Consider the following 16,553-nt stretch of genomic DNA (forward strand, 5'->3'; position numbering starts at 1 on the left):
AAGCAAATGAATTCCTATTATAAGCGTTTAGAGAATATGCTATGACTGAAATATAATGGGGTTTAAATTTGCTACAAAGGAGGCCTTTTTAGCCAGCTTTTTACGGTACAACAAAGATTGAAATTTAGAAGTCTCGTGTTTCTGAATAGTAATATGTATAAAGAGCTTTATGTTCCGATTTTAAAGCTTCACATAGATGCTTAGTCTCAATTTTGTCAATAAAGGCTTCTATTTGAGACCATGGCAGTAGCAGTTATTAACTTAAAAAAATCGACATTTTATGATACATTAGTGCAATTGTTTTAATTAATTTTATTATTCAGCAACAACAATTGGACATAGCCAAAAATTTTCAGGCACAACAGTGATCGTAGAAGCAAAAAAGAACTGAGAGTTTCTATACGGGAAACGCATCTGTTAAGCTACTCTAGAAATGTTTTGCGTTTTACGTTCGGTACTATCATTAAGCACTGCCTCAGGCGACTAGTTTCCGGCATGAAACGAGGTAGCCGTATTGGGGTTTTAAGCTAATAGTAGTGTATGACAAAAATCTTCCGAAGTCTCTATGCTATAATTCGTGCCGTGTATATAGCACCTGCTTCAATACTTATCTTCATTTTATTTTTCTGATTTGAAATTCACGAGCTTATGTTTAGCTGTATTATTGGTGGACTTAACTATTTTGTGTAACATCAAAAAAGTAAATCCGATGATATTGTTATATTTTATTAACTGATTCACAGCAGTTCCTCATCGAGCTCTTCCGACGACTCACGGGAACGACGTCGGCGCAGAAGGTCTCGCTCGACTTCACGGCGGCGAAATAAATCGAGAGATCGTTCACGAGAAAAGTACGTAATGAATTTCATACGTTGCTCATATAATGCCATCAGCACATACATATGGGCACCTGTTCTGTGTATTGCTAAACAACAGGTGGATACAAACTTCGTAGCGCTGTTTACGTACTGTATCAATATACCCAAGCTATAGACTTATTAGTATCCAAATAGTATTTTCTGCGTTTTCCTTTTATTATAGGAATCGTCGCAGTCGGAGTAGATCAAAACGACGAAGTGGCTCGAGGGATCGACGAGAACGATCTAACAAGAGAGACATAAAACGACGACGCACGCGCTCCCCAAGGTAGGCGCATCGCCTTCTCGTTGTCCCTCAAGGTTCTGTTGTTCTCGTGTCCTGTTAGGTCACGTAAGCCGTGCATTTTTAGTATGTCATAAATATTTTTATCTTGTTGTTTATATAGTGAGCAAATGAAAAGTTAAGCACGTAACAAGCGGATGCCATAAAAGGTTAAACTGGGGCACTTGTTGTTTTGAAACGCGTCGACGATGCACAAATGTGAGATAGTACTTGTCTCCTGCTGTGAGTCAATTAAAAAAAAACTCTTACGTATGTCAAACCTCTTCTGACTACCTCCGCTGAGGGTACTGTAGGGTTTGGTAGAACTTTCTCTTTGTCCGGATGCATATTAATGCGTTTGAGCAGGCTGTCTGTATGTCTTATCTTGAGATCTCTAGTCTTTCTTATACACGTTAGTTACAAACGTTTTAGAGCTATGCAATGTTATGTTCATAAAATGTCGCCTGTGATATTTATAAGTTTACTGGAATATTTTTTCCTCGACCGCTATGTCGTGCGAAGTTGATTCATTCATGATGCAATAAGCGCCGCATTGTAAACAAAATAGCTGACGCAAGCTCGAATTGTCCTCGGATATGTTTTTTTGTTCGTGCTTCTATATAGCCCAGGCTGTCATATTCTGAAATCAAAAAAAAAGCCGATGAACGCAAAAACCTCCGTGTGTTGAGCATATCAAATATACTTGTCTTGTAAGAATCTTTCCAGACTATGTCAACGTTTAAGCCTGACTTTGGGTTCGGCTTATCGTGTCTTCTGTCAGACCTTGAAAAGAGATAAAAACAAGGTCTGCGCTTTTTGTTTCATTAAATTTCGCAAGTTTCTCTTTTTGTACCATACGCGTTGACTCCTGCGTCATATTACTATCCTGATTGACTGAAAAATTGAAGGAAAAAAACTTTGATGGGCTCGAAACGCTTTTCTTCTTAGAAAAATTCGTGTTGCATTGCTATACGCTTATGCAAACATGATATTATACTATATACATATGAACCTACATTTGCCTCTTAATTCACGGTTAACATACAGTTCCTGTACAACATTGTTATGGTTTGTGCCATTACAGGACATTACTGGATAGGACAAACACGAAGCTTGTAATATGAACAGTATCTTGCCAAACGAAAACATTGTTTCGCTTCTTCTGCGATCTATCTTCAGGTTTTTAGGCCAACAGCCTGATTTATATTCTTGGATGTGAGTGTTGGCGTTATGAATTTACGTAAACGTTTCAAGTAACGTTCTATTTTCTCGATGCGAATTATGAATTAATCACAGTTCTAGAACAAAGGTATAACCAGTGAAATAAATGATAATATTAGTAGTGAATTATTTGGCATATTTTGATTTTACAACATTACTAACTTCTGTTGTTATTTCTATTAAGTTTTTTTCTTAGTAGCTTCTTTTCTCATTTGTCTCATGAATATCGGTACCGTAAAGTGTTATCACTGTTACATGACATATATATATATATATATATATACATACACAGAAGATGCATCTGAGATGATGACTGAAACTAAAATCAGAATCTAGTTTGTGTGATCGAATATAATTTGATATAGTTTAGATATCAGTTGCGCTCCTTAAGATTCGAAAATTAGCCCAAAAAGCAGAAAAAAGAAGCTAATAGATAAGAAGAAAAAGAAAAAAAAGAGGCTAATAACAAATGGCAGGCAGTTTTCAATGCAACTCGCACCTTATTCTATAACCTGTCTTATTTTGACTTATCGACTAACAAGGCATAAGGGCTTGTACGAAAATGTTAGTGAGTATACCATCTTTAAGAGCTAGTTTGAACACCAACGACGCAGGAGACCGTGAAGCGTAAGCCGTGGGAAGGAAAGGTGAAATTGTACAGCAGGAAAAACCCGTTGTCGAAAGTAGCCTGATGTACAGACAAAAGATAGACAAAAATGTCAATACGCGAACGTCATCATTCGTTAATTATTCATCGAGCAAACCTGTAGAATCTGTTAAGGACGCTGCGGCCGATGAGAATGGACAGGCGTTGGTGGGAGAGGGCAGGAATAAATACGAAACCTATTTCGTGTACGGCTACCAGTAGGTGGTATAGGAGAAGTAAAATGGAGGCGAACAAGAATGAAGGAAACAGCGCGAAGCGATGAAACGAAAAGTTAAAGAAAAGGTAACAAGAAAAGCAGCAGCAGTCAAACGACGGTGAAGCTTGGGATGGGGGGGGGGGTAGGAGGTAAGGAACAGCATGTAAATATTGTCTTCGTTACAATCATCACATCACTAACCGTCCGGCGATATTTGCCATCGGCTATATGTGTCGCTGTTCAATCGAGCTATACAGCTAGAGTATTGAACGATGATTGGAGCGATTTGTTGACGGCCAAAAACTGCCGACAGTTCATAACCAGGTCTAGGCGAATCCCCCTATTGCTGCTGCTGCTGCTGTGCGATAGTGGACGTAAAACAATACAAATAGAGCTTTTTTTTTGTGATTGCATCACAAACACTGTATTTATGCCTTTTTTACCTCTTCATTTTGTCAGAACCATAGTGGTTATTAGATGTGTTACATAGACTGCGCGTCTGGTTACTTCTTACAGATGCGTATGTTAAGTATTGCCGTTCACGGTACTGATAAAAAAAGTTATAGGGGTTTACTGAGAACTAGGTTTTTGCGCCACTCAAATGCTATAGATACGTAGTGAGGAAATGATAGCTCTAGGTTACATTAAAATGAAAATAGCTGCGGCTAAACTTATTAGTGATTAGCGGCTCGCAAGTGTTAAAAAGCGATTATCGTGCCACCGAAATGAAAGAACTGCGTTTGACTTGAAGGCAAAAATAAAGGTTCCACATTGTAACTATATTACATTCAGGTTTACAGATTGTGCACTTTTTAACCATTATATGTATATTGTTTACATATGGCGTAAATTTTAGGAGGCGGCGTAGCCGTTCTAGTAGTGGTAGCGCTGATTCGAGGAAGCGAGACACGAGAAAGCGTGATGATCGCCGAGAGTATATAGATACGAAGGTAAATACGAGACGAGACTCAATTAAAAGATTTTTTAAGCCGATTGCTGGTATTTGATAGAGGTAAATATGCGATAAGCAATGATACAAGTCGGTGGGAACGACTTCAGATGAATAAGTAACAAACTTGATTAATCGATCAGGTATGGGTAGGAAGCATGATTTTTAACAAATCTTTTCACTCGTTTGGCATTTTCTAGGAGTGTTCTCGCGACGCATTTGTAGTGGAACTACCGACCGTGCAAAATGAAGCAGAGCGTTTACGAGCTATCGAAAGTATCAATAACGCAGGTTTCAGCCAGCAAAATTTTCTCTCCAAACGAAGCCAGCAGCCGACGAAAGCAGATGAGGTTGGGGCCGAATTTGAAATTTCCCGCTGAAAATTTCTTATCCTACGACCTCGTTTATGATTGTTCACGGCCAGTTTTCATTAACACAGCTTGCCGAACAACGACAACAACCATCGAGTGATAGCTGACTCAGAACCTCCTTATGAAACTTTATTGTAACAATTTCAAACAACGTTAATTTCGAAATTATTCGTACATCCACAGTAATCGCTACTAATTAAATGTATCTCTAATAAACTGTAAATAGCCTGCAGCAAAAGGCTAAACAATTGGATAGAGTATTACGAATAGATTAGATGAAACATTGCCAATTTCGTTATGATCGAGAACAACAATAGTAACTTTGTAATTTTGCTGACATTTCAGGGCATTGGCAGCGCCGGAGACGCACACGTCTCTGCGATGTTCGGCACTACTTCACTAGAAGAGTTTCTAGCGGCACAGGCCAAAAAACCTCCGAAGCTTACTGATTATAAGGACACGCCAGATCTTCTACTTCATGAAAATGTGCATTTTCCCGATAAATTCGATCAAGACGTCATTAATCAGTGGCTGCCATCAACTCTGGCAAAAAAAACTACCTATCATCCATTTGCGTATTGCAAAGCATCGCAAGTGCTGCTCTAACACTTATGACAGTTTTGAGCCCCACGCGTGATTTATTCTATAAACGAATTATTAGGATGCAGATATGTGCACGGAATTAAGCGGAATTCTTTACACTTACAAGATTCGGTTCTTAAAATTATGTAAAGGAGCTCAATTAATATGCTTTTAGCTAATTACTGTTTTTTCTGAGTTTCAGCTATACGACGAACCTGAACGACGCCAGGAAAAATGGCGGAAAAAGTTGCAGACTGAACGTCGTAAACGCCTTGTCGCACAAAGTGTACCTTCGATTGTTTAAATCCTTTCAAGGTTATTAAAGATGGCTTTAAGGAATAAATACAGTTGACATAATTGTACAATATGTGAACAACTACAGAGTTGTAAAAGTACTTATTTTTTTTTTGCCGTCTTAATAGTTTTTGACAACGCACGGAAAACATCTTAAATACGGATTTTGTATGTATATACCGTATTTTTGGTGAACATCAATAAAAGTGCCTTTATGAAGAAACCTCATCTTGGTAGAGATGTAAAATAAATATGCCTTCTCCAATAGTTAACTTTTCTCAGAAATCTCTGTAGCTGGGTTACATTGTTTAGTACATTTATTCGTAACGTTAAAAATAGGTGGATTTATGAGCTTAAATCATTCAAAGCAGTTTATGCTGACCATATTTGGGATTTGAATTGCGAATGATAAGAGTCAACTACCTATCTACCTGAATGCTCGACATTTTAAAAGACTACATAGTCTTTGTTAAATTTATGGTAAGTGTCCGTTTGCAGAAAATAGCGAACACGCATAAAAGCGTAAAAGTTCCCGTCTTTAAGCTAAACCTATACAACACTAATTGTATAGATTGTACTTCACAACCTTTATGCAAGGTTGTTCAAAATTCTGGATATAGTAGGCTCTGTAGGAGTTGAGAAACTAGATCTAACGATAGGGCCAGCGATTTTCGACCTTCGATATGTTACGTTAAAACCCGTGAAGTGTGCTGAAGGCGAAACATGAACGTTTCATGTTCAATGTTGTAATCCGTGTCCAAGTGTAGGCCAAAAGAAATTGCTACTACAAAAGGAGCGAAAGTTTAGTTCTCTTTAGTTGATGCTGTCATCTCCTGTGAGCTCTTGGTAACGATTATTACCATGCTGGAAAGATTCAAACTAAGGGCGTTGTAAATATAGCCACTGGAAATTACCATTTCAAGAAAACCTGAAAGCACTCTAAAGGCTAACTAAAAACAGGACATGAAAACGATCAGTACGCGTCATGGATGTTGCAGATGGGTACCTCATTATTTAGATCCGAAAATCAACACTTTAATGTCATCAAAATAAGCACTTTCAAATTCGACTGAATATACCTGATTTTTTCCGACCACCTCGAGAGGTTAAATAAATTGGGCCAGTTTTTGTTTTTGGATGAGGACCTTCATAATGGCAATAATTTATTTTTGCTCCCACTAGGGTCTCCACTGTTCCATTGTTTGGCTTCGCTGACGGGCTCTCCTTCTTCTGCGTGGCGGATGAGCGACAAAAAAAACCTACGTGGTTATTACTAGTTATATTTCTCAATGTGCGACTTCTCATTTTGTATATGGGAAACACCACTGACCTGTTTCGTATCGATATGCACGGCTGGAGACTTTAACGTAAAGTCTCCAGCCGGAGTTTTCGTCGACATGTCATGTAATCAACTCTGATTTTACCCGTCCGAAAGTCATCTGCCTGTGGACACCTTTGAAAGCTTCATCGTCTTACCAAAATGTAGTTGATTGGAAGCGTTTGTTGTCGCCATGGCTGAATATTGTCACACCTATAATAGATACAAGTATTCTAAGTACAGAGAAGAAGTCACTGCTAATGCGACGCAACTCGCCAAATCGGACCAGTCACCTCGGATTTTGAAACGTTTCCTCTGTTTCAGTCGGCTTCTTAAGAATATAGCAAATGGATAGCATTTGATTGCTACGGTCTGATTCGAGTTCTTCGTGGGGTGTCACACTATAAACGAAGTGTGCTTTGTCGGATCTGTACACATATTATTGGCAGACAGTACGATAGGCAATCCTAATTATAAGAGGAACTCGTTTCGAGTCTAATGGAACACAATGATGCTAACCATTACAAAAGGCAAACGTTTCTAGGAACCTATTACAAGCAAACGCTTGTAAATGTGTGCATCCATTATTTTAAACGATCGTTGTGTTGACAGTACATGGCGAATTTTCTCTGCTTTAATTCACTATTTATCTGCAAGATAAACAACGGTAAGTTATTACAAACAAAACAATTTAGGTTGTCTAAAAGCTGTTCCAACTTAGTGCCAATGGCTCCGGAAGGAGGTTTACCTGCGATTACCTGACTTAATCCATAATCGATATGTTTTTGTAGTTCAATAATATATTAGTTTTGCATAGAGTTATGCTGACGGGTTTTCTGCCAGTGGTCTTCATATTCTATTTTATTGAATAGAGCTGGCGTTGCTCGATCGTTTAGATCTGACGTGGCACCCATGAGCGACGCGGCGGTTATAATGGACGCCTATTCCCCGTTTTTATCTTTATACCTCAATATGAGCCAGGGCAAATCTTTTAGAAGGACCTCCATTTACACGTAAAATCTGTGAAAAATTCCGCATGTTTTACGAAATAATGGCGGTTTATATTATTATAATTATAAATATCTGCGAAAGCTTTTTGGCTAGTGCTGCTCGTCGCCAAGCCAGTCACGAGGCTTCAAGGACAATAACTTCTTGATAAAGAATATTATACTGAATGGAGGGGGGGGGGGAGGGAATGTCTCTTGACAGTTTGCAAACAAATGTACTTGTTGTGTGTATGTATGTATGTATATATATATATATTTATATAAATTATGCAGTCGTATGACTCACAAAATGTAAAGAGGCTTCTACCTTACCCAGGATAGCGGCCGCGTTGTATTCACCGAAATTTTTTACAAATTATAAATTATGTTCTACTGTGAGATAATGGCATCTCTAGCTTTAATATTAGTTATCAGATATTGCCTTCATGAGGCAGAAAACGGTGGGCTAAATCATATAACCATAAATGTGAGTTCAGTTCAGGCCCTTCGGAAGCAAGACCACATTGCTCATGCGATAAAGTAGGAACTAAGTCCTTAAGGATACAAAGACGTGATTTCCGTCGGTGTAAGGACTAATTAGTTGCATGTATTTTAACAAAATCGGCCAGTCTCTCAGTTTGCCGATACTTAATTCGTTAAATATTAGCCAGCAGCTCTATTAATTTAGAGGGCGTTTTTCTTTTTTAGCATCTTTACATTATATTTATGTTCTTGTATGTATGTTGCGAATATGTTGTTCGTACCGGGGTGACTTGAACGAACTAAAAATGAGGAAGCAGACATAAGAGTCGTCCTATAACAAATGTAGCAGACGAAAAAGAATAACAACAATCGAACATAATATTAGAGCAGAAAAATTAATCCAATAGCAGTAAAACTAATCAGTGACACGGGCCAGGAAGTAAGTGACATCTTGTCGTTAGCTTACCGCCTTTAAAAAAACCATTAGCGGAGGTGGGTCAAACATAGTACCATACAAATATGCGTTTTTTTCCTCAGTAAATTTATAAATAAAACCCATTGTAATAACTAGGGTTTCATTTGCACTTGTCACGAGTTGTACAATGCTGATCACAATGCAGCAACTGCCATTGCAAGATTTCTTCGCCCTGGTAGCCTTGCATCGTTTCCATAAATCAAATACAATCTCTTCTAGCTTCGTCAGCAATGCGCGACAATCCTCGTGCTCGATAGAGATCTGATATCAACTACAGACGTTAATTGGATAAATATTCGTATCATTTTCCATATAAAAGTGGCCTCCATGAGGAGGAAAGTGCAGCACAGTTTCTGTTGAATAATATTTGAGATTGTCTCAGGGGGACTGCGTGGCTACCAGGCCAAACCTGCGAGCCTTAAGGCTTGCGTGGTAAAGTTCGAAGCGATTCCGAATTTATAAGGCATTACGGAGGTTAGGGGTCGGCCAAGAAGCATGTCTCGTACCGCAAAAACCGCAAACCGCTAGTCGAGCTTCGACGAATCGTTGTGCAATAAAAGGTGTTTTTAAGTGGCGGACACATTATAGATGAGACAACTATTCGCTTATAACTTGTTTCTCTATCCCTCTTTAACAAATCCATATTCTCTTTTTAATCGAATTATAGACGGATACCATCATTTGATATGGATTCCAACAAAGTATCGAACGAAATAGTGCATCAAGAATACAAAGGGCTATATTATAACACGTGCTCAATCGATAATGATTGTGCCTCGTTTAATTACAAGTTTTTAGGCCATTCGGCCATTGGCACCTAGGCGATAGCTATTACGAGTATTAGCCAACCTCACATTTCAGTCGTTTGTCTCGTTCGATGTCACAAAATTAGTCGTTTCATTGACAGTTTTGGTCGTCCTACGAGGTGTGTGCCGCGTTCGCCCTTGTGGCATAGTCACAATCGACAAAGAAGTCAACCTGATAAAGTAACCGACCGACTCAGCGTTGTGTACGTTCGTTCAACGGCAACTACTGCCGCCGCTGTTTCAGCTGCTGTGTGTAGTGTTATGCGATGTGACGGGGTGTGCCTCTGTATTGATCACTCGTCAGCTGGCAAGCTATATTTCGCGTCTTCGACAACAACGACGACGAAGGGTACCACACGTCGCCCCCACACCGAATGGCTCCAGACTCGGCCCCTCCGCCGCGAATCTAGCTGTCCCTGCTGGCTCAGCCCCTTCTGCTTACAAACCGCTAGCAGTGAACACTATGCGTCTGCTTGCTTACCTTGCTCCCAGCTCATCATGTCTGACATGAGATGTCGCCTTCCTCAACCACATCAGGCACCACCATCCACAGCAGTTGGCGTAACAGCATCTGTAAGAGCTGAAAAAGTCGCTGCCACATTGTAAGCACCATTGGTATGTAAGGATCGTACGCAAAGAGTACTTTCTTGGGCGAATGCTGATGCGGTTCCCAGCAAGCCGCTGGTGCTGGAGTGTCCGCGTCAGGCACCATTCCCCAATTTGCCCTTCCATCCCTCGACACATTCCGTGCGCGTTGTTTGACACGGCTAAACATACGCCACAAATAAGAGCCATGGTCGTCGTTGTAGTTGTCGCCGGTGCCGTTCACAGCGATGAAACCACTTCGCTCCTCTTTTTTCCTTCTCTTGTCTTTTACGCCACTATAAATATGCTAACACAATCCAGACAATCATCACTTAGCCAGTAGATCGGGGACCTATCACCGGAATACCGCCAGATAAACTAGGTAGTGGTGGCTCTGTAAAAAAAGTAGACGGAGACCAAATACTCAGCCTGTAAGTTCTATATTGTGATACTTTGTGATTGTTTGATAAGGCTGTTCTATTCCCTAATCCAGTGAAGCTTGACTTTGCATCCTATCTTGTGCGGCGGCCGTAATTTGCTTTGCGATTTTTTTCGTGCCTACGCTCCCGTCTACAAGACGTTCATCACAATGAAGTTTTTCGCGGTAATAGTCTTATGCGTGTTACTGCTGAGCTCGGTGGAAACTCTTAAGAAGAAGAAGAAGAAGCTTTTTCTGGGCGGCGTTGTTGTCGGTGGCCTCACCAAGCTGAAGCTCACGGCAGTGGTCGGCCTCGGAGGCCGAGGCGGACATGGAGGTTACGGAGGTGGATATGGTAGCAGAGGCTATGGGTATAGAGGAAACAATTTTGGGGTGCCTTATGTCGTCGGCGGCGGAGGATCGGACGGACACAGTTCTGCTTACGGCCACGGGACAGAACGTGGCTCCGTCTATGAGAACTTCGGCGGTTATTCAAGCAGCTTTAGCGGATATGGCTACCAGCCTAGCTACTATCGAGGAGGTCGGGGTTACTCGTCGCATGGACATACGAAACAATCATACCAAAGCTACTATCCCGGCGGGTTACACGGGATTTCTACATGCAGCCCTTGCTCATTTAAAGATAAGAGTCCACTATACGCCGGAGGATGGTAAAGCTGTGCTAACTAGAATAACGCAGATGCAGTCGACGTCTGCGTATGCGAGAAAGGCAAAACAAACAAAAAGGAGTTACATCAAATGTAGCACACAGTGCAAACAGCGCATAGACCCTATGTACAGCATATCACAGTTAATTGCATCTATATGTATATGTTGGTCTTGTTTATAAGTTTCTAGATAGTTATTTATGTGGCTAACTTTGTGATGGAGTATCTGTTAAGGAAAATATCTTCAGGACAATGATATCGTTGTAGTTTCCAGTCCCAGTGAGACCACTGACGTTATATCATAGGGTTTCGTTTGTCCATGTAAATTTCTAATGAGTAATATGAAATAGGTGCGTTGTGTGGCAGTCCTCGTCAAGATCATGTCGCTCGTTATGTTAAATGGAAATATTTCTAACGACAAACCTCTTACAAACCGAAAACAAGACAGAAACGTTGAACCGAAGGATTAATAGCCATGAGGGTCATGTCTCTACCTAAGAATCAGTTGGACAGCCGAGAGGTGGCTTAGCCTAAGCGCGAAAAAATTGTGCGAACTCTGATGTTATTATATTGTGCAACCTTACGTAGAATCGTGCCATGCTGTGTACCCATGCAAGACAAGCCAGGTTAGGTTAGGTGATCGAAATATGTTATTGGTTCATTATTTTTTATCCTTGGCGGCCCATTAAAAGCCGTCACGGGCTTTACTAGTAGCATTTGTACCTGGTTAATGAATTAACAGGTGTATATTGTATATGATACTCATATTATTTACTAGACTATTATATTTTTATATTAATGGGCAAGTAGTCATACTATCTATTTGCGACTTGCATAACATTTAAACACTTATAATAAAGATAATTACGGCGTTAAGTACACAAATCGATTGTTGCCGTTTATTTTCGACCCACTCTCGCATTGGATAGAAAAAGCGAGACCGTCGTCGGTGTAATCGTCGAAGAGTATGACCGTCGAATATGGCTGCGACTAGGTCTACATAAAATTCCGCAACGAAAAACACCTGGCCACCAACTAATTTAGACGTAAGTGTTTGATTTCTGTGACGTACGAGTAGGACTACCCTCCTTGAGGCGCCATTCGTAAATCAAAAAAAAAAAAAAGTTTCCTTCTAACCTGTTACTCCTATGCCAACTGAGAGCGTTGACGTTCGAAAGACAAGACGGGCTCTGTTATCTGCACTTTGTATAGCCCATAACCTAGGTTATCGAACCTTTTGAATGCACGGCCGATCGACAAGAAGTCAAACTTAAAGGCAGTTAGACCTGAACGACTTGTTTTTGTCGTGTATACATTCAGCGTTTTAATCGGTGTAAGAATGACCGCTATAGCAATAAGGGTAACATAGACGCGCTTCAACGTAATTATCTATGGTTGAGGATACTCACAACTGTTATGTGTGTAGGGCTCAATTTATAAGAAGCCGCTTTCATGAATTTAATGGTACGTTATCCAGTCAAAGTTAACCAAGTTAAAACACTGAGATGCTTTTTGAGCTCGTAAAACGTTTCCAGATTAGACGTTGACAGCAACTGATGAGGGCCCTCATCAAACCTCTGTAGAATTCTACTAACCTTGTCTCAATCCATTGCAAACGACTTAGCCAATCAATAATCCAGTTTATTGATTCGCTGCTTCAAGTCCTTAACTATTTGGTCTTAGGTTTGTCAGGACCTGCACTTCACATTTGGTGCTAGAAAAACTCCAGCTAATCCTGAATCCTGGTTTCGAATCGACTTGGACGAGGTCTTCCGAGTAACATACATTTCTGAGTCTAACACTTGGATACCGTGTTTTAGCTGAAAATGATCCAATAACAAGCACTACACTAACTGTTGTTAATTCGCAAGATAACAATTTTCGAATTTTGGTGCCATTCGTGTACGAGTCGCCTGTCAGCTGTCTTTCAACAACAATTATGTAGATTTTCATTCGGATCCTGGCAGCAACGACGTTGCCACGAGTCTTACGCCTTTGCTTTAACATCCCTGGTAAGTAGGAAATGTTGAATAGTTAGCACACGTAATTGGTCTGTGCTTGTGCAACATGTGCAATGTCTAGATACAAGTGGCAAATGAGAGCGAAGGAAGATAACGAATCAGCAATTTTCCCTCCCCGATAGCTTCGAGAGGTCATACTGGTATTCGATCGCTGAGTGTCAACTTTTTCTATATTTTAAATCTTATTGTGTGCAGACGCAGAACAAATGTTGTGTATAAAAAGTATGTATTGATATGACTCTCGAACTGGTAGAAGTTTAATCTGTACAATGAATGAACAAGCACATTTACAGTATTCTCAAAAGAAATTCAAGGTCATTTAAGCACAAGCTAGTTATCTTTGTGCAAACGTAATGGAATCATCATCGGTAAGCTTATAGACGGGCATGTTTACTGTTCAAATAATTTGTCTGTTGTGCTACAAGTGTAAGCACTGTTTCAAAACGACCTCGGAATAAACCCGAACAAAACGATGGTCGAATACCCATGGCTTACCGTAGTGCGGTTCTAGTTTTTCACCGTGGTGCCATAAAGTGAAAGTTGATTAGAATTTTTATTCTCCAATGTGTGCTGCATTATTTGAACCCGATAAGAAGTGACGGGTTACTAAGTACGTATGGGAAAAACAGAACACTGCTTGAAATTTTATGCTCACGTTAATGGAGAAAAGTCTCGCTAATGCTATACTTTATCTGTACGGTTTAATGGGTTAATGACGCTGATGACTAACGGTGGGTTCACTCGATGATCTTCAATTTATTATTACTGGGTTAACACTTTAGGTTGGTGACATATGTTACGCGTCGCTTGATAAGCACCGATTTTATTCAATAGTAAGTACCCAATATATTATCCAATTTATTATGATATTCAGTAATAAATATCAGGGCAATTACGAAGTTAATTTAAATTTTCGAGTTTCTTTTTAGCCGCTATAAAAATAGCGTGACTGACACAGGGTCGAATGGGTCGTGGCGGTTCGTTAGGGTACGATGGAGGGGCAAAAGTATACGTGGGCGGACTGCGTTACGGAGCCACGGAACGAGATGTTGAGAGGATGTTTGATAAATACGGACCAGTAAGTGGTAAAACTCCTCCTCAGTTACTATGTCTAATCGTCCAGCATTTCTGGCCAGCCTGATTATAAAAGTGTTCTGTGATCAGCCAATGTAGGTGGCTCACTATCGACTTTAACTCGGTACGGTAAACAAAAGTAAGGCATCTTTGTTCATTCTTCCGTTTTAAAATCCTCTTTTAACCTAGATTGAGCGAATATTTGTCGCTCGACGTCCTCCAGGATTCGCGTTCGTTCACTTCAGCCGAGAGGAAGATGCTGAAGAAGCTGTCAGACGATGCGATGGCCGCGAACTAAACGGCCATAGCATCCGCGTCGAGATGTCACATGGCAGGCGAACGAATCGCAAAGCATGGTGGAGGTCAGTAATTGTTATCATCTACGACATAGATTTTCGTCTATAAATGAAACAGCACAATCACAATTGGCTAACATGTAGCTCAACGATCTACTGTTCAATAAATACGTTGGCGATTTAGTTTCTAGCACAGCTAATTTGTTGAACTCGACAAACGAGCAATGCTAATCTTACATTTTGTCCTTTTAACCAAACCAGAAAAACAACACAACAACAGCAGCAGCAACAACAACAACAACAACAACAACAACAACAACAACAACAACAACAGCTCGCTCGACCTTCTCCGAAAACACGAGCCTATTCGAGTCCTTCAGTCTCGTTCTTCTGCAACTTCTGGCCATTCCTCCTTATCACTTGTGCAATGCATGACGTAATTCGTTCAACTCGTCTAAATGTGCCGCTCGACAGTGTACTTCGGTCGATAGACCTTGAAACATAACGGGACGACCTCACTTGTAACGCCTCAATTGTGGACGGCGAATTGTACGCGTCAGCGCTGCTTAGGGGTCAACTCTACCACAATAACTACCACGTAGAATTTTCGGGGCCCCTTTGCCATTAGGGCTTAGGACAATGTCTACAGTAAAGTTACGTCAATTCTACATTGTCGACGTAGAAAGGCGACGCGGTAAAAATCAGCAGTAGTAGGAAAGATGAGCTCAAGAGACGTAACAGGTTACAATTTACCCGAACAAACTGTTAAGTTGAGCCTTCGTAGATGCCCACACCAGTGGTGGTAGGTGACGACAATTCAAAGGACTGCTTGCAAGTTAGAGATATTCCGCCACTTTGTATTGGTTTACCAGCTGATGTCCATTACCCCCATACGGTCTCTGCGATTTTTCTACGCGCATGTAGACGTTTGCTGATTAGTTATTACCCGGCATAGTCTAAGCTATTGTATTTCCTGGAAAGTTTTTGCTTTGAACATACGAAGTTGGTTCGTAATGTGCAGAACCAATTAAGTGAATTGCAAATTTTACAAAACAAGATCTGTACGCCGTAAAATATTTATGTAAAAATACGTGACGGGCGTTATAAATTATATGGGTCATTATACGGGCTGACATCCTTGTAATATCGTTTTTTTCTTTGGGAAGGAAAACCTTCATCGTCCGTTGTCTTGATAAAGAAGAATCTTACGCTAGAATATCTGAGAGCAGTAAGTTCTATTATGTAGTAGAGGTATATGGTGCAGCTCAAGCTCAACGATGATTTCGATTATTGTTATAGCTTTTTCTTTGCTGTAACTTCTGACCACTGTTAATATCGTAGTTGTTTTCATCGATAGTGACGTACACGAATCAGATTAATTGTACTGAAGTATGTTACATACTTTCACGATCATTGCGAATTATCGAAATGTTTAGATAAGTCAACTCCAATTTATTGTACATTAATACCAACAAAAGGCAAAATCTAAAAGACAGACGGGATTCGCGATCTCGGTCACGCTCTTCATCGAGAGGTCGCGATAGGAGGGTACGAAGGGACTCCCGAAGTCGGTCGAGATCACCACGGCGGGATACAAGAAGTCGTTCGAAGTCGGTCCGTAGAGATACCCGAAGGTAAACTTTAAATTCGCGTACAGCGTAGCGCGTACAGCGTAGCGCGTATAGCATTTAGACAAAATAATAATTCATGAACTACTTTATACGGTTTCAGATCGCGTGCTAACAAAGCTACGCTACCCTTGCGCTAGCAGGTGCTATTACATCAGGTTCTGAACGCTTTTTTTTTTTGCATGGGTCTCATTGCAGATCACCGAGCTACAGCAGTTACGATGCTGAACGTCGAAAATGAAAACCTACACAGCTGGCTTTCTAAATGTCGTAACCTGATTTGTGGCAATGCCTTAACTTACTTAGCAAGCGCTTCACTTTTAAATTAAATGATAAACATCAATTTCTTCAAATAAATTTCATTGTAACGAACAA

At 40.4% G+C, this 16,553-nt stretch overlaps 3 protein-coding genes across 21 annotated transcripts in view; 2 read left to right on the forward strand and 1 right to left on the reverse strand.

Moving 5' to 3' along the window:
- The window catches only part of LOC111248401 (uncharacterized), a 6,930-nt gene extending 1,259 nt beyond the window's left edge, over positions 1 to 5,671 (forward strand). For 4 of the 8 annotated variants that reach the window (XM_086984576.1, XM_086984579.1, XM_086984578.1 and 1 more), the window contains 5 exons: positions 747 to 851; positions 1,042 to 1,146; positions 4,081 to 4,174; positions 4,374 to 4,523; positions 4,890 to 5,671. In XM_086984576.1, the coding sequence (XP_086840702.1) occupies positions 747 to 851; positions 1,042 to 1,146; positions 4,081 to 4,174; positions 4,374 to 4,523; positions 4,890 to 5,150 (715 nt within the window). In that variant the 3' untranslated portion in view covers positions 5,151 to 5,671. Of the gene's footprint in view, positions 1 to 743; positions 852 to 1,041; positions 1,147 to 4,080; positions 4,175 to 4,373; positions 4,524 to 4,889 lie in introns of all 8 variants that reach the window. The other 4 variants (XM_086984575.1, XM_022800684.2, XM_086984577.1 and 1 more) reach the window with 2 other exon arrangements.
- LOC147756969 (uncharacterized) lies at positions 293 to 10,283 on the reverse strand. Of its 3 annotated transcripts, none has more exons than XR_015324481.1 (3): positions 9,970 to 10,283; positions 6,751 to 6,951; positions 293 to 1,780 (listed from the first exon to the last, which is right to left on the reverse strand). XR_015324481.1 is itself a non-coding variant. In XM_086984588.1 (2 exons), exons 1-2 carry the CDS (start codon positions 10,281 to 10,283, stop codon positions 6,885 to 6,887), a joined length of 381 nt encoding a protein of 126 aa, XP_086840714.1. In that variant the 3' UTR covers positions 6,545 to 6,884. The 3 variants fall into 3 exon arrangements, 1 of the variants encoding a protein (XP_086840714.1); XR_015324482.1 differs by lacking the exon at positions 293 to 1,780 and adding an exon at positions 6,545 to 6,650; XM_086984588.1 differs by lacking the exon at positions 293 to 1,780 and having other exon boundaries at positions 6,545 to 6,951.
- A 2,515-nt stretch (positions 10,284 to 12,798) lies between these two features.
- LOC111248402 (RNA-binding protein 1-like) lies at positions 12,799 to 16,553 on the forward strand. 10 transcript variants are annotated; one of them, XM_022800690.2, is made up of 5 exons: positions 13,198 to 13,548; positions 13,963 to 14,013; positions 14,110 to 14,258; positions 14,444 to 14,616; positions 14,812 to 16,177. In XM_022800690.2, the coding sequence occupies exons 3-5, from the start codon at positions 14,145 to 14,147 to the stop codon at positions 15,053 to 15,055; spliced, it is 531 nt and encodes a 176-aa protein (XP_022656425.1). In that variant the 5' UTR covers positions 13,198 to 13,548; positions 13,963 to 14,013; positions 14,110 to 14,144; the 3' UTR covers positions 15,056 to 16,177. The 10 variants fall into 10 exon arrangements, 7 of the variants coding, with proteins under 7 accessions (XP_022656423.1, XP_022656425.1, XP_086840712.1 ...); XR_002672546.2 differs by lacking the exon at positions 13,963 to 14,013 and having other exon boundaries at positions 13,200 to 13,548; positions 14,812 to 15,352; positions 16,029 to 16,177; XR_002672547.2 differs by lacking the exon at positions 13,963 to 14,013 and having other exon boundaries at positions 13,200 to 13,548; positions 14,812 to 15,352; positions 16,043 to 16,177.

The sequence above is a fragment of the Varroa destructor genome, unplaced genomic scaffold (genome assembly GCF_002443255.2).
Source record: "Varroa destructor unplaced genomic scaffold, Vdes_3.0 BEIS01000003.1, whole genome shotgun sequence".
In the NCBI taxonomy this organism is placed as follows: domain Eukaryota; kingdom Metazoa; phylum Arthropoda; class Arachnida; order Mesostigmata; family Varroidae; genus Varroa; species Varroa destructor.